At 38.0% G+C, this 17,823-nt stretch overlaps 1 protein-coding gene and 1 long non-coding RNA gene across 3 annotated transcripts; one reads left to right on the forward strand and one right to left on the reverse strand.

Moving 5' to 3' along the window:
* Positions 1 to 3,154: 3,154 nt before the first annotated feature.
* Positions 3,155 to 17,120, forward strand: LOC109041177 (facilitated trehalose transporter Tret1). 2 transcript variants are annotated; one of them, XM_019057409.2, is made up of 8 exons: positions 3,155 to 3,313; positions 7,850 to 7,952; positions 8,956 to 9,124; positions 10,222 to 10,607; positions 11,665 to 11,869; positions 13,683 to 13,900; positions 14,802 to 15,070; positions 15,880 to 17,120. In XM_019057409.2, the coding sequence occupies exons 2-8, from the start codon at positions 7,857 to 7,859 to the stop codon at positions 16,154 to 16,156; spliced, it is 1,620 nt and encodes a 539-aa protein (XP_018912954.2). In that variant the 5' UTR covers positions 3,155 to 3,313; positions 7,850 to 7,856; the 3' UTR covers positions 16,157 to 17,120. The 2 variants fall into 2 exon arrangements, with proteins under 2 accessions (XP_018912954.2, XP_018912957.2); XM_019057412.2 differs by lacking the exons at positions 3,155 to 3,313; positions 7,850 to 7,952 and having other exon boundaries at positions 8,985 to 9,124; positions 10,226 to 10,607.
* Positions 4,593 to 6,588, reverse strand: LOC140224268 (uncharacterized). The gene is made up of 2 exons (XR_011899567.1): positions 5,268 to 6,588; positions 4,593 to 5,057 (listed from the first exon to the last, which is right to left on the reverse strand). It is a non-coding gene; the product is annotated as an uncharacterized lncRNA (long non-coding RNA).
* Positions 17,121 to 17,823: the final 703 nt, after the last annotated feature.

Below are 17,823 nucleotides of genomic sequence, written 5' to 3' on the forward strand. Positions count from 1 at the left end.
TCGCTGCAAGGAGTGATCATTTGGGGAAACTTAATAAAATTTAGTATCTTGAAGGTGTTTTTTTTCTCTTTTTAATTTGAATGCTGACGGGTTGATAATTCAAAATAGCACACTTCTGATTTGAAGTTTGAAGGGATGAATAGCAGTTTTTCTTGCTTGGATTTAAAGACGTGCTTATAAATATGAATACGTAGGTTTTTTCGGAAAGGAGACAAAAATTCCCTCAAAATCCTCCATTGGTAGCTGATTTTCCTTCTACATCTCACACTTATTGTAACTTACTGTACCTTTTACGACTTACAGTAAGAGACATTCTGCCTCTATAAAAGACTAAAATGATACCACTACTTTGCTTTATGTATCCAGGAGGTATAAGAATACTTTGTCTGAGGCTTGAGAAATTCTGATCCACTAACCTGAGTATGTTAGAGACCTCATAAAAAGTCATATACAAGCAAGAAACAAAAAACGAAAGCAGATTAGTAAAGACAGAAAAAAAGAAGGCGCGATCGCTCTGAAAAAGGTTGCAATATCATCTCTTGGAATTTGAAAATGTCTTGAAAACATTTCACATTTGAAGAGGAGACTCCTTATGTCTAGAGGAAATCTAATATCTTGTCAAGAAGTGCGGTATACGCACGGAAATAAATATTCTTAATGTGAAATTTCCCAGGAGTTGAGTCATTTATTGAACATTTTTGCTCAATTAAAAATTGATCCTCGGGATGTAAGTTCTTTCCCCCGATCAAATTGACTTTGACGCTACTTTATCTGGCATATGTTATGATACAACTCTCTCAGCTGTTTAAAGAGAGAACCAAATTAAATTAGAGAATGGAAAAAATCAGTCAAGATACCTAATCAACCCAAAAGTCCTCATTGATGCCTAATCAAACGAATTTTATTTTCTTTCATTTTTTTATTTTTATTTTTTTTGTCACAGATAACACCGCGCCGGCTTATGCGAAAAATTAAAATGTCGCTGACGGAGCAGTTTGTTTTTTACTTTTAACAAATGTCCTTATTACGTTGTCAGGAAAAGTAATTAATTTTATAATCCGTTTATTAATAGTAAACTGTATTATTAAAGTTGAAATAATTTTAGCGAAAAGTATACAGCTTTGAGAAATGAATCGATTTCCCATGAAAAACTTTCGCATAGAGCGCTAAAAATAACCGAATATTCATTCGGGATTTTATCGAGCAAAGATGATTTCTTCCGAGACGAAAAGGGAGAGAGAACTGAAAAGTTAAGAAGTTTTCGCTGCCGAGTGACGTCAGATGTCTCGACCATTCTTCGTGTTCTCGGAATGGGGGAGTCGCAAAATAATTATCAAATAACAATTAATTTGTCGTGATTATCGATCCATTTTAATGAATGAATAAAACGTTAAGGACGATCGCCCGCAATTCAGCGGTAATATGAATCAAATTAATTCTTCTACCCACATTTTTACCCCCCCCCCCCTCCCCCCGCAAAAAACAAAAACAAAATTGAGATTCTTTAGGGAGGGGTGGAAGACACGCCGTGTTCCTGAGATATAGTTAATTAATAATCGCAGTTAAGGCTGCGTAATTGCTTGAATGAATATACGAAGGTCTTAAAGAAATTTAGAATGGAAACTTTCTTCATTGAAAACAAGTATTTAAAAAACGAAGTATCTTATTAGTAAAACTATCTGTGAAAGTAGGGTTAAATAAATGAATATAAGTCCATAACATGAAATCATCCGACAGAATACGAATAAAAGAATATTATAAGAAAAGTAATTTCTGATCAAAATTTCATGTAGGATACGTTTTACGTATTTAAATTTCCAAAATCAACCCGTAAAAGAGAGACGATATTTTTTTCAATTGAAATTGGTCAATTCAGTCCACTAAGAAAAATAATTTAAGTGATATGCAGCAACATTATTTTTGTGCCCAATTTGATTCTCGTAAAAAAATCAATGCACTTGCCCATAATTTAAAGTTTTTTGCTTACCAAAATATTTCGGTGATTATTTGAAGTTTAAACGCTACAATTTCATGGTAGGAACTCGTTAAAGTTACGCTTTAGATAGTAGTGTATTTAGCTTTCTACTCGGTTGGGTTAATTTTTATCTTGGAAGCCCCTTCAATTGCAACAGAGGCAAATAGCTATGCAATGGACTTTCTGTGAGCATTTGCATGTCTTTGCTCTTAGATTCTAATAATGTTTTCACCTAAGCGTGGAATTGATATCTATTTGCGTTGGTAGGGGAAATTAATAGGTGCTAATCAAAATTCGATCATGGAAACGATTCATGAACAGAGGTCAGCTGTTTAATACTCAAATTTTCTCACTCATTTTTCTGTTGGCAACCTTCCACTAGACTTATGAAATTTCGTATGGGTTTGTGACTCATGAAAAAAAAAAAAAAAAAAAAAATGACTTTATCATAAACTGCATGTTTAAACAAATATACTGGTAAATATAGGTATCTAATATAGTGAAACAGACAAAAGAAGAAAATATTATTTTTAGCCATGATACGGAGCCGAAAAATCCTTCGCAGCATGAATTAAACAAACGAAGTTAAGGTATCATGGCTACAATATTCTCTTCCCTTGTCTATTGCATGTCTAGTACTCCGCTTATATAAAATTTAGCACAAAGTCTCTTCAACCTATGCCATTCCAAATTAATGATTACAGTGAAGCATAATTGGAAAAAAAATGCAAATGATGAACCATAGAAGAAAAATATTCTAGTTTTAAAAACTGTCCTGGTTGCAATTTTAGTGCCAGCTGAAATGTGCTATTGAACAAGCTAGTTTTAGGAGGTCTCTTGCGAATTGATTAAATAAATCAAAAATGTTCTAATAACTGAGCGTATTTCCGGTTTGATGCTAGAATCAACAAGTGTTGTTAAATGAACATATATCACACATTTTTCCATTAAAACTGAAATCTGTTTATACGAGCCTATACAAGCCAATTTTTGCAAGAAATTATTATCTTAATATATCACTTGTTTTAATTATTTTATAAAAAATGAAGAGAGAATTGGCAACATTCGAATGCTCATACAGCGTTTCCCCTAGCACGACAGTACAGGAGCAAAATTGGATCCTTTATCCAGTCTACTAATTATCAATTCGCATTTACAATCGAGAATTCAGAGTAAACGCTTTGTTTTAATCTCAAGTGTTAATAGCGAATTAAAAGATACGACGAGAGACTTCTCGTAGATACGATCACCAGTAAAGATGGTCAACAAGTTTGAGTAACAGTTAACTCTACGTTGGAGATGCTTCATGTGCTCGAAAGTCGGTAAATAGGAGCTCAGGTAAGATTTTACTTTCTCCTTTATGCCGAATGGTTACCGGTATCCTTGCCACTGTGGAATTTTTACGCTTGAAGATAAGATGATTTAAATTGATCGATTCAATTAGTTAGGACCTAATATTTTATTTGACCAATTTCACCAGAATCAGAGGCGTGGTTTGCTTTGCAATAAATCGATTTTCTGCTTTAAACCTATGGAAAAGGGTCGATAAACAGGGTGTTCGCAACGAACACCTTGATAATCGATCTTTTACCATAGTTTTAAATAATGAACTATCGATAATGGCTCATTCACGCCTCGCCACTGACAGAACATACTTTACATCATATGAATTTCTAATGCCGGACAGATCGTATGGACTGGGGTCAAATGAGAGCTCCTCAAATACAAAACTGCGTCCGCACTCATGACTGAAACTGAAGTAAAATTTATGAATACAACACTAGTTTAACGATGAATCTCATCTATTTCAGCGTTTAAATTTAGTATTTTTTCGGTAATTATAAAATTTAAAAATGAAATAAACTAAAAATAAGCAAAAACAATGACGTTGTCATGATCTGTTAATTATTGTCCATTTATTAAGAAGATACGTCTTCGGCTTCGTAGTTTTTGAAGTGTATATGGCATTAAGGATTAAATTAAGTTGACCACTTCTGCGATCGTTTCTCCGGATTAAATGGTTTCGCATTTTGAATAATGTGATTTTTCAACGAAGTGTTCCTCCATTTCTCAAGTGATCTATATAAATCTCGTATCTTAATTCATGCACGGCACTACACTTCCGTGTGTTTAACTGATGATGCGATTTTACTATTTAAAACTATGATTGAACCCAACACGACATGAAATGAGGCAAGTTTCTTTTGTCTTGCTTCTGATGCTCATCATGGTATGTTATACAGAGGCGTTATCTCAGCCAAATTCCAAGGAAGGGACTTAAATAGTTGAGAGGGGCCCCAATTTTCTGGACAAAATTGCACTTGAAAAATCTTGAAAAATGTATGAAATTGACCAGCATTATTCCCTCTCCCAAAAAAGAATAATGCAATGCAAGGGATGCATACATTCAAGGTTTCAACGAGCCGATGTGATAATGTCACATAACGTTAGCTACATTTTTTTCTCAAACATTTAGCCGTTCAGGGTTATCATTTTCTAACAGAATAGAATTGGAGAAGTTGTATATTAAAGCGCTTCAATCATTGAAAAATTAGTTTTTCAGCTTTATGGAAATTAAGATTTTCAGTTGCGACATGGGAATCATAAGACGTAAGTGCTGGCTACAGCTGTTTTAATTACATTCAATTATTTTTCTAAATCTAGGACTTTAACCAAAAAAAAACTATTGATCAATAATAATTGGATCAAATAGATAAATTACAGAGAGCAGAAATATCTCAAAATATTGAGGGTTCTCATGTTTTGAATTCTTCTTGTCGACCTTTAAATTGTCAAACCAAGAATATCTCCTGTTGATCATAATTATACCGCCTACTAACGTTGTGAAACAGCAAATGCGCAGTTTGCAATGAACACTTTAGATCTTCAAAATACCTATCATCGGCAATCTTTTAATGAAGTGTGTTGCACAGGAAATATATAAAGCAGACATTCTAGATTTAAGTGTTTACGATCGGCATCAAGGAAGTGATTCGAAAATTTCACCCCGCACCAGTGACATCATAAAGTTGCACGATTAGAACAAACCAGAGATCAGTTTGTAAAAAAGAAATGGCTATCCCTAGTGGAAGTCAGCCTTGTGCAGGTCTGTGCGGCGGAAGGCTAGGTCCGTGCAAGTCCCCGTCACCTCCCGTGAGCCCGTGCAGAGGGAAGCGAAACAAAGGCATAATTTCGGGAATCCCATCCTTCGCAGATGGCTGCACGAGGTGACGGGGACTTGCACGGACCTAGCCTTCCGCCGCACGGACCTGCACAAGGCTGACTTCCAAACATTAAATGTATATTGTAGCCACAAAGACCTTAGAAATGAGGAGCAAATGCAGGTAAATGCCACTTCCTCTAATATTTTCAATTGAGGATTTTTTTTAAAAATGAATCTTAATATTTAATGCTTATAATTTAGGATAACTAAGGTTGTCATTCACAGGAGAAGAAATATTAGCCTATGTACGCGGGGGCAAAATTTTCAATTAAATGATTTTTGTCAAGTTGGTCGAAAAATCGATTTTAAGATTTCAACGGAGAATTCATTCTTGTGTCCTGAATTTCCCAAACATAGGTAAATTCACTTTAGTGGCAATAAAAGACAAAAAAAGGCAAAAAATATTGCATCAAAATTCGTAAAGTTTTTGCCCCGAAAACGACCAATTAGAATTTTAGATGGCATTACCTCAAAAGTATGTTTCTCGGATCGTAAACTTCAAACCGCCACAGTTCTTGATCGATGTGAAATTTGAAGGTAATTTTCGTGCTAGAATTCGTTTGCTGGTGCTACCCTCATTATATTGTCACAATATGTCTCAATGTTTAATTCCTCTTGTTCATTCTTTCACTCATGGACGGTCCTGAATCTCAGTATCAACAAGTTTTAATATTCTACTATCAGTATATTCAGCCCGTTGAAAGTATTCAATTGAATGACTGTTGATTCTGCTTCGAGTTTTAATATTATTTTTTTCCCCTTTGCAAGTGATTATTTTAAAAGCAATGCATCGCGAAAACAGACACTTGCGAAGGAAAAAGAGGAAAAAATGAGGAAATAAGAAAAATTCAGAAAAGATGTACGTCAACGTAATCGACACAAGTATCTCGTGAGGCGCCGCGCCGTGAGGAGCAGCCGCCCGCGCGTCGGCCGTCACGGGACCATGTTGATCAACTTTCATTTTTTTTGTAAATAAAGCTCACAGAGATCAATCAGAAGGTATCACAGGTCAACCCTGACAAATTTATCGCAAATTAGATAAGGTAGCATTTCAAGCTCTTTTTTTCATAACAATTCAGTGTATTTTTCATTTCTCACCAGACGCTCACGTAATATCATTAGAAAGAACTAACAGCCGTGTCTCACCCGCGTTTGTGTCGGCGTTCCAGTTTTTTTTTTTTTTTTTTTTTTTTTTTTTTTTTTTTTTTTTTTATCCATCAGATAAGTAAAATATAATTTTTACAGTAGGACCTCTACTTTTATACTTTCGTGCAATCCAGTTTTCTAATTATAACTTTGGCATAATGCACAGTGCATACACTCTCCTGGAAATTTAAGTACCAGAATACCTGATCGTGCATCCCGATTTCAACTGATCGGGGTTTATAAAGGTGAGGAAGAATTGAGTTTATCATCCTACACTGACGAAATTAATGTCGTTGGCTTTACACTGAAAAAAAAAGTAGCTTGGATCAAGCATGATAATTCTTGAATTTGCCGCCAAGAATTTTCTTTATCTTGCTTTAAGCTGACTTTTTCTTGATTCAAAAAAAATAATGCTTGGGTTAAGCAAAAAAGTAGCTTATATTAACCAGCAAAATTCTTGATTTAAGAAGAAATACTTCTTGGCGGCAAATTTAAGATTCTTTTTTTTCCAGTGTACATTGACTTCATCTGCAAAATCCCTTATTTCCGAAAATGTATCAAACTTTACACGATTGAGTGCAAGGAGGCTGCTCAAGACTGACAAGAAATTCATCAACGGTATGAGTCCACAGCAATGCATCTCGTTTCCAGCGTTTGAAAATTTCCGCTCTTATTTTATGTTTTTTTAAAATGAAAACAAATCGACATATTTCTTTGATATTTTCCCAGAATTGTTCCGCATGGAGAAGAAATGACATGGCAGTTTTTAAGAATGACCGTCGAGAGGTTTTCCATTTTAAAAATGAAGTATGAAGAAGTGAGTAAACCGAGGTACATGGTTGTGGACTTACACCGTCGTCATATTTCCCAGTCTGTTAATTACGTAGAATAGGGCAAACAAAAAATATCTTCTCTTCCATCTATGACATCATTCCATATATCATCTCAGGATTATCGTTGTCTACAAACCATTTTAATCAGCAACACTTGATTTATGGGCGGCTCTTAACTGCTAATACACGATCTGCAACTTTACTGTTCATTGGATTTGAAAAAAATCCAAAGGATAAGTTATTCCTGAATGGTACATTGAATTAAATACGGCTGGTCCTTTTTTAGACAAAAGTGTATTGATAAGTTTCGCCTTCCAATTTTTAGATGAAAAGCGTCTCCATAGCCTTCCCAATACTGAGGCACTCCTACTATTAGATAACACCACAGAAGTAAGACGCCTCAAGAGGGCGAAGCCCTGGAAGTTGGCGAGCCCCCAAGTCTGAACCAATAGGTATAAGACAAGACAAAATCTCTTATAAATGATGTAAAATTGCCTGTTGTTTAAAACATCCAATTTAAGTTAAAATTAGTTTGAATGTGTAAAATTCTAAATTGTAGAGGTTCACAAAAATGCTTAGTAAAAAAAAAAATTAGATATGAACTCTGCATATTACATGAGACCCATGTGAGTACTGGAATGTTTCATTCTATATTTCATTTCATTGTTTCAGAATCAAAATGGGGAAGGTAGAGATGCATTCCTCAGAAAAAGTATACAGGCCATGTGAAATGACTACATCGAACGTCAATAATGTCAAATCAACCGTCGCACAGGTATGTATGGGCTCTATACTTAGTTTCAAAATAACTTTCGGGAAAATTTAGTTCCTACGATAACCGCAATTTATGTAATTTTCGGGTAGATACGTTATTTTATCTTCCGCAAAAATTATTCGAAACGTGCATTAACTGTATCTGCAGAATCTTTAATTGATTCATTCCTATTGCTTCATACCGTGCCGTCAAAGCAATGACTTCCAGAGAGATTTCACTTAAAATACAACGGACAAATATATGTTACTTATGTACATTATATTTATTATCGTGTGGATGCACGTGTGCTTGTTAACTATACACACCGCATTACTTTTAGTATTGAATTGATTTTGAAACTTTCATCATTGACTGCCGTAAACTTTGCAATATATTTACACAGAATTTTGTAGCATTTTTCTCCATTTTCAAAGGATGGATCAATATAAATAATGAAGTAAACTTCCTGCAATTTTCTTACCCGGATCATGAATGACAATTCTTAAGTAACATTTGTACGTTCCTCCATTAAATTTTTTTGGGGGTGAACGCGTGCGTCTCCACACCTACCCCTTAACAAAATCCACAATCTATATTCAAGGCTTAAAAGCTAAAGTTTAAATCTCACGCCTCCTGATGCTCTTCGGACATATAAGGAGAAACGTAATTTTTGTCTAGGACGGAAATCCCGTCACAACCTGTTAAGATAATTGAATCACTATTATTTTGTAATAATTAGGTTCTATTCTTTCCCCACCTGTTATTATCTTAGGTGGTAGAATCTGTTAAAATGAGTTAATCTTAGCAAACAATAGGCTAAGTGTTAAAACATGCTTTTCAAAGATGTGTAAGTCTAAAAGCTTCCCTGTGCAAATGATATGTATTTTTGTGCAAATAAATAAAAAAAAAAAATCTATATTCAAGATACCAATAATGATACAATCAAGATATTTAGATGGTTTTTTAATCTCATGCTCGTTCCGGTTTTGGTTCTAATTTTGACGTTTCTCTCATTTTTTTGTAGTTTTACGCGACATTTGTGGAATGTTGTTTTTTGATCCTGGTCGGAATGATATACATGATGCCAACCATAGTTGTTGGAGCCCTGCATAAGACAGAATCGAGCAATAGCACTCTAACTTCTCCGGAGGATGAGGCCATGCGCATGGATGATCACACCGCCTCTTGGATTGGTATTAGCCTTCAATTCAGTTTTAACTACATTATTCGTCACATTTCTGAGCTCTAAATTTCGCTTTCTTGGAAGCCTCTAGGAACTAACTCCAAAATTGGCGATTTTCAGTGTTCAACGCTCTCCAAAAGCATCCGAAACAAGCTACGCGCGGTTTTAGTATGATTTCTGCTTCCCAAAGGGCGCCACGCTACCTGCTCTTTTTCTATCAAAATTATTAACCTAAATTTAACCTTCCTCGTTGAAGATTTGTTTTAGTAATTATTTTCAAATCGTAACACGTACATATACGATAATTTATTTTTCATTATAATAATAATGCCTCTATCCACATTTGCAAACTATTTAAGCCTCACTATGAATTGTAAGTTTCGGTGGAAGCATCACATCAAATTAGAAAGAGATGAATGCAAAAGAAACTTTTATAGATTATATTGGTTGCTTCGTAAAGACTCCAGTCTTTCATCAGGCAATTAACTTCTGATTAATAAACAGCTTATCCATCCAGTGTGATCCTACGGGTGCCAAACCTGGGGCACCGCCGCACCCTTTGATATTAGAGTAATTCAAACTTTACAAAATGTACGGCCCCGTCGATTGTGTAGGGCCACCCGCTACGAGCGAAACCAAGACATCAATCAGGATCTTGGAATTGAATCATTGGGTAAATATTTATACAAATTATCCTCGAGAAAAACAATTACCTTAAAAATTCAACCTAAAACTAAAAAAGGATTGTCTCAGAACTGCAATACGTCATACCTCCCTCAATTTTTGAGGTTTTAGCGTCAAAACTGCGGCAAAATATTAAAATATCCTAACTGCATGCAGTGATGCCAATAACTATACTTTTGAGCAGTGGCGCAGCTAGGAATTAAGGGGGGGGGTTCCATGTACTTTATTTTGTGTACGTCCGTGATAATATTTTATGTCTGCCCTCCAAAAGTAAAAAAAGGGTAAAATTAACGAGGCCAGGGGGGAGGAGGTGTCCAGGCCCCCTGGACCACCTCCTTGTCTATGCCACTGATTTTGAGGATAGGGTCTCTTTCCCTAGTAGGTCACATTCTTACTTTTTTCTGAGCGTTGGCTTTGTCTTAGGCAGCATCGTGTTGATGAGCCATCCGGTAGGGGCGCTGACGTCGGGGTTCGTGTCGGAGCGGTTCGGGCGGAGAGGCGCGATGATGCTAGGCAACGTGCCCTTCCTGGGCTGCTGGGTGCTCTACTACCTTGCCACCTCGGTGAAGGGGCTCTTCATCGCCTCCATGCTCATGGGCTTCACGATCGGCTTGTGCGAGGCCCCCATAGGCGCCTATCTCAGCGAGTCCTGCGAACCCCGCTTCCGCGGCATCTCCAACAGCATGGTCGTCGCCTTCTGCACCATGGGCAACTCACTCGAACTGTTCCTGGGGTCGGCTTTCCATTGGCGCACCTCCGCCCTTGTAGGCGTGTCCGTCCCAGTTATCTGCTTCTTGGGCTTCCTTACGGTGAGTAGATCTCCGCCTGCGGGCCGATTATTGAAACTGATGGACAAAGCTATAGACAAAGAAGACGTAGGAAATATGGAGCGATCCTATTGGTTGACATGGTTGGTTCTTATAGACTAAGGAAGAAAATGATGGACTAACTGTCGGGTCTTCAGTGGGTTGCCGTTAGTTAGTCTATTACCTACCTTCTATGTCCATTGCCACCACCTGTTTCCACCAATAGGATCCCTCCAAATCCCTTTTGTCGTCTTTGTCTATAGCTTTGTCTATAAGTTTCAATACTCGGCCCGCTGTAGACCCTATCAATCGAAAGTATTTCTGCCAAACGGAACTATGTGCATCATGACGTGAGTTCTGTTGTACATACATTCTTATGGGTCTCAGGGCTCTTGTCTTAATGCACATAGTTCCTTTTGGCAGAAATACCTCAATCGTTCTTCCTGATCAGTCCGTTTCGACAGTTCTGGTGTGGATTTGGTCGAAGTTTTCAACTTACTGCCAACCTCTTTTACAACAAAACAAAATTCCCTCCGGGCGACGGTGAACCTACAACATTCAGTTTTCTTGCTGGTAGCATTGACGACCACATCCAAAATTTCCGACGCACCTCGGAGGGTGGAGCCGGAATCATACGCTGAATAGGGGAGTCAGTCGAATAGTGGATGGATGCAAACGTTGGCCATCATTCATCAAGCAACGGAGTTTAGTTTTTGACAGAGAGCGTACAGTTTCAGCAGAGCGTACTTCTCCATTGGTTTGCAACTCTGTCAATCTGGTTGATAACGTCCAATCCACCAAATCCACTCGCCAAAATTCGTTACGAGAGTCAGACGATATGTAGTGACGAATTTGTGACGCAAGTTTTGCCCACTTAAATCGATAGTCTTATACATGTATGACACGGAATATCGTAGTCTGCCACGTTATATTAGTGGCAAACGACCATTTTCCGTGTCAGTGTAGATTCAAGTGATCAGAACTTCAAATTGATGTGGAGGAGGATGAACTCCTAAAAAATATCCGATAGTAACTCGAATTATGGTACTTGGCTTTTTAGGTTCCCGAGTCTCCGGTGTGGCTGATCACGAAGGGGCGACTGGAAGAAGCTCATAAGGCTTTGGCTTGGTTCAGGGGTTTTGCCGAACCACAGCATGTGCGGGAGGAATTCGATGATATGGTTCGCTACTCAATGGCAAGCTCCCGGCTGTCACGACACGATCTAAGTGCGATTTCTGAGGAAAAAGCACCCTTAGATGGCAAGCGTAAGTTATAAATAAATCAGAATTACGAAACTAGGGTCAGCTCCTGGAATAGTACACTGTTAATGTTTATAGTTGGAAATAAAAATACGAAACCGAAGTAGACGCACCATGCTAATATTTATGAGTCAAACTCACTTTCCTTAACTCCTGGAGTAAATGTTTAATGGTCTAATAAAGAGAGGAGACGATGTGGGAGAACGAGGGTCATAAAATTATATTCGTGACACAAGTTTCACAAGATGAAAATCGTTGGTGATTTGAGACCCGAAGATGTGCATTGTTACAAAGAGATTTCAGGATTCAATATTTGGAAGATTACTTACAAAGCCGCGAGGAGCGCAGTTCGAGTTTTCGGGTCGAAAACAGTGGCGAGGGATGAATGATCTACTATTGATATTTCCCCATTTGAAGCTATGGTAATGAATCGATTTTTAAGGCATCCATTGCGAACACTCTGCTTATCGATCCTCTTCTATAGGTTTAAATAGCAGATGTATTGATTTGATATATCGCGAAGCACGCTCCTCCACTGGTCGAAAGGATGGACGTCATGTCTCTCGTTGACTGGATGGTGTTGGTTTTGGTTGCCTCTAATCTTGTCGATTAAGTAATCATCATAAAATTGATATTAATAGATAAAAGAGTTGATGAACTCAATTTAGAATGAAAAGGGGACTTTCAGCTTAGACGCAGAATAACACTGGGATGAACAAATATTTATTGAGAAGAAAATGGAAAAACCGAGGCTGTAAAATTATAGGGAAATGTTGACAAGCACCGAAAAAAGGACGGAATCAATCATAATCGGAACAAATCATGATCAAGTACCTAATTCGTTTCAACTTTTTACAACAAGTTGACTGTTTCAACATTTTTCGGAAAATTGATAATATTGTGATCAAAATTATATTTTACCTCATCAGCACACTGCGCAGTGCTAAAATAAAGTCAAAAAGTAAGGGGAAGAAGGAAAGCGCAGTGGCGCATGCAACGAACAACGAACTACGCTTGGATGCAATTATTCGAGCTCCACGGATGTCCGAGCTGCATAAGTGCAAAAGTGAAGGCGTTTTTACTTGTCAGGCACTCACCGCTTCACTCGCGACGTGCTGCCAGCGCGACATGCGCACTGACGCCTACAAACCTAACAGGGATACTTCCCGCATTGCGCAATGCGTGAAGTATCCCTGTTAGGTTTGTAGGCGCCAATGCGAGTGTCGCGCTCGTCGCCCTCGCCCGCCGCGCAGGCGGGCATTTGTGTGAGGGAAGATCTCACACGTTGTTGGTTTAGGGTGTCACGAATAATTGTGCATGGTCTTATGCCCAAGAGATATCTTTCTCTTTGTAGTGTGACGAAGAATTGAAGACACTCTCTCATTTTTTATTCTTACAATACAGCCTACTACAGCGCGCGGATGAAACGGTAGTATCTGGAGTTTCAAAACGCCTTCAATCCAGGCGTATGCAACACGGACATCCGTAGAGCCCGAAATGAGCTTTGCTCTTTTTCTCAATCCTAAACTTAATTCAGGCGTTGCCAATTATGCTGATGAAGTTACCTTTTTATGATTTCTAATGCGACTTGTCAATTTTAGATTCTCAAATTAATGGGTGTGAAAAAAGACAAAATTTAAGTTCTAATCCGATATAAAGTCCAAATATTTCACGGAGAAAAAAAATACGGTTATTCGACGGTTACCACGGTAATAATGTCACACGGGATTCCACGGTATTGGAACCGTGGATTTTGGTAATATTATTGATGAGGAACATTAACAAGGAAATAGCAATATGTTGTTTTTATTTTTTACAGATAATATCCAAGATCCTGAAAAAAGTCAATCAATAAAAAGAGGGAACTGGCTGGTGGAGCGATGGAGGGAATTGTCAAATCCGAGGTTATATCTACCTTTAAGAATGGTTTTGATTACTTTCTTTTTCACTCAGTCTGCAGGCCTTGTCCCTTTCAAAGCCTTTATTATCGAGATTCTCAACGAATTTTGGTTTCCTTTTGATAACAAATGGGCTGTGGTAAGTCTTCATTGTTATTTCATTTTTATTTCAGTGTGGGGATAGCCTTTTATCTTTAAGACACAAATGAAAAAATAGACACTATTGATCCGCTATGTTCTTCAACTGGAAGTAATTTAGCAACAAATATGTTTTGCAAAATGTATTTTCAATCCTCAATGTAGTTCCATTTTCCATGCGGTTATGTGGTCATCAAGAGGTAAAGATACCCGAAGTTTATGAAGGCATTCCTAAAGAGCATAGCTCCTGCTGAGCTTACCCTGTTTAGTAAAAAAAATCGGCTTCGAATATTTCAAAACACAACCCTCTCATGTGTCCCAAAAAGTTAGTGATAAGCGGTTTGGCTAACTTCTGTGCCAATAGGTGTAAATTTTATGAAAATCCTTGTAATCATACCCCGTATACAGTCGGCTTATAGTTCCATTTGGTGAATTTGAATTCCCGATTTTCCATTTCACCATAAGGAATCACGCACACTTTTACCTTATTTCTCATCCAGCTCACCACGAACACACCCCATCCCTCCCGCACATAGTTCCGTTTAGTAGAAATACGTCCGATTGGCGCTTGCGATACTTTAACCGATAGGTGACGATATATCGACGGTGTAAGTCGGCAACCACATAACTCGGTTTGCGACGTCGCAGACTTCCTGTCATATTTTATTTTTTAAACGGAAAACCACTCAACGACAATTCTTTAAAACTGCCGTGATTTTTCTTCTCTGTGCGAAGAAAATTCTGTAAAAACTTCAAGGAATGATGTCAATTTGTTCTCCTTTAAAAAAAATAACATAGATGCGGAGATTTTCAGACACCGCAAACGAGTCATGTGTTTGCCGACTTACATCGTCGATATAGTTTACTTCATTCTATCCTGTTGGTTTTGTGTTTTGGTGTAGGTAGCGACTGGTGTGGCGTCTTTTCTGGGCTCTGTGGGGGCAACGATTTTGGTGAAATTGGCGGGCAAGCGATTGATGTGCATCATTTGTATGATCATTTCCACGATCTCAATCTTTGTTCTGGGCTTCTCCGCCAGTTTCTTCAGGCACCAAGAAGACCTGCTTCTCAGCTGGCTCATCCTATCCGTTTTCGCTGTTGTTCACTTTGTTGGCAACGTTGGTGTCATCAATATACCCTGGATGCTCTCCTATGAGGTCTATCCAGTCAGGTGAGCTGTTAATACATTAGAGCTTGCATGTGGAAAAGCGAACAAATCGTTACTTTATAATTTACTAGTTGTTCCAGGCTAGCCACAGCCAGCCAAAAGGCTACCGCCCCCTGAACCTCGAGGCAATCCCCTCCCGCTTGCTACAACGTGACTTAATTGCCTTACTTTGGCTACAAGCTGAGAAAGAAGAAAGGAAGATACAAATCGAGGAGTAGCAAACAATAATGGGAAACAATAATCTACATAAGGAAAGACGGACACATAAGATAATCTACATAAGATGGACGAATAAAAAGTTGAGCTTTCTCCAGAGAGAGCTTTTTCAGGCGAGGTCAAATTTCTCAGCTTGAAAATATAGACTATATTCTGTTAACAGGGAAGGAAATTCAAAGACATTTTCAAGACATCACGTTGACTAGTTTCCAAAAGAAAAATCATATCATGATGGGAAGTCTGCAATGTCGTAAATAGGGAAACGTGGTTTTGCACTTAAGTTATTCATACGGTATTCATATCGATGGCTAAAGTGGGCACCACATATCTCCATCGAGGTGTTTCAAAATCTCCGCTCCCACGTTTTTTTTTCAAAAAGGAGCAAGTAGACTTTATACCTTGACTTTCTAACAGAATATCCTACTTAAAAAGAAGAAAAATCAAGGAAGTTTTAAAAAATTACGTCGGCTACTTTTCCTAGGAAAAAACACAGTGTGACTGGAAGAATATACAACTTCGCAAACTAAAATATGTGGTCCCGCATTTTAACCATCGATATGGTTTATAGATACACTCATCAAACATTCTCATTTCAGGGCCAGGGGTATGGCGAATGGTATTTCGGCAGCATCAGGCTGCTTCATGGCTTTTCTCCAGACGAAAACGTATCTAGATACGGAGAGAGCTATCGGCCTAGACGGAGTGTTCTACGCGTACGGAGTCGTCGCTCTAGCGGGCTGCATATACGTCATCCTGTACATTCCTGAAACTGAAGGGAAGTCCATGGAGCAAATAGAGACCTACTTCACTCCCCATCACGACCGCAAGGAAAAGTACAGGATGCCATCCAAGAAGAATCGCTCGAAAGCCTAACTCTAATTTTGAGGGGGTTCAGGGTAAGAGTTTCCCCGTCGTCGAGCGGGGGCGAGGCGTGAATGATCGATTATCGATATTTTCCCATTTGAAGCTGTGGTAAAGAATCGATTATTAAGGTGTTCGTCGTGAACACTCTGTTTATCGATATTTTTCCATGGGTTTAAATGGCAGACCAATCGATACATCGCAAAGCACGCCACACCACTGTCGTCATGGTTATGAAGGCGCCCTCACGACTGGCAAGTCTGAATTGAATCTACGGCGGAACAAAACCCTCACTTGGAATCAGAATTTATCCATAAAATGTATGGGTTTTTGGTAAATTCGCTACTTTGGTGAATGTTCACTCTTTTAAAAATGACAAAACATCGAAAGTCGACATATTACATGGCTCACGTCTTGTCTTATCTTGCCAAAGTAGCAAACAAGTTTAAACATCGTCACATTCGTCTACCAAACAAGCTGTTGTTTAGTGAACTAGTTGAAGACAACGCATTGCTAAACTTTCATCGGGTCAATTCAACGAATTAGAGAAACCTAGGAGGAGAAAAATCCCGAGTTTCAGAGGAATTCCGTGTAACCATTGCGTCCATCACTGGAAAATAGAACGCAGTCCGTTCAAGACTTACGCGCCTTCCCTAACAAAAACGCATTTTCTCAGCAATAACCCAGTGCCTATCATATCGCTTTCTTTTTCGTCCGTATGCAACGGGAACATCCAATGAACACGAATAACTCAGAGGTTTTTCATAAACTCTAAGTTACGTCTTTCGTTGGCTAAGATGAGTTTTTAAAGAAATACAAGCGTACGATTTGTAAAGAGGATAATTTCTGGTTGCCCGTTGTATTAATGTTTGAACATATTTACTCAGCGATGGTTTTGTAGCTTTTCTTTTTATTTAAAAAAAATGTAAATATTTGTGTGTATCGTTGTAAATAAACGTTTCGCTTTTGAGTAGTTTTTTCTTCATAGTTGTTCTTGTTTAATGGCTGAAAATTAGGCGATTACACACTGATTTCTTCGTCGTCTGTATTTCTCCCTAATTTTGACTCTATCCCTTCATGGTCTGAGGTCATGCGATGTTTTATATCTTGTATTTGGTTTGATGATTTAAGGAGGCGGAACTTTCCTTAGTTATCAATCCACCAAATTTATACACGTTTAGTCCTCTAAAAAGGCAGTCTTACTATCTGTCGACGTCCCTGCCTAAGCGTTTATCAACGTTTGAGCCACGAGAGTCAAATTAGGCGTTACGTTAATCTTCTTATCTATTACAGGGGTAAATCGTCTCTGAGATCTGATGTTCATAAATCATCGGAGAAAAAAAAGGTTTAAGGTATAACTTTACGTGTATTTCATTCATGTAAAGTTATACCTCATACTAACTAGAGGGGGGAAAAATTATGTGAGACAAAAGGCTGGTAATATCCCAAATTTCATAAGTTGTGGGTAGCTGATTTTATTTTATTCTCTCCTCAGTATTATTTTGGGCGGGAAATAAACATTTACTGATTATAATGGGAACTATAAACGTCATGTCTCACTCATAAGCTATGTTGAAAACAATTTGAGATACTTCAATTGCGTTATGTACCTGAAAGTGTAATTGGATATCATGTCTTGGTGGTAATTTAATTTATTCCTAGTTTAGTAGATCATAACT

Source organism: Bemisia tabaci, chromosome 1 (genome assembly GCF_918797505.1).
Source record: "Bemisia tabaci chromosome 1, PGI_BMITA_v3".
Lineage (NCBI taxonomy): Eukaryota > Metazoa > Arthropoda > Insecta > Hemiptera > Aleyrodidae > Bemisia > Bemisia tabaci.

Excerpts from the sequence above, each read along its gene's own strand:
- LOC109041177 (XM_019057409.2), top strand. The coding sequence starts at position 7,857 with ATGGGGAAGGTAGAGATGCATTCCTCAGAAAAAGTATACAGGCCATGT. Across the intron at positions 7,953-8,955 it reads TCAAATCAACCGTCGCACAG|TTTTACGCGACATTTGTGGA; the intron begins GTATGTATGGGC and ends ATTTTTTTGTAG. Across the intron at positions 13,901-14,801 it reads TTGATAACAAATGGGCTGTG|GTAGCGACTGGTGTGGCGTC; the intron begins GTAAGTCTTCAT and ends GTTTTGGTGTAG.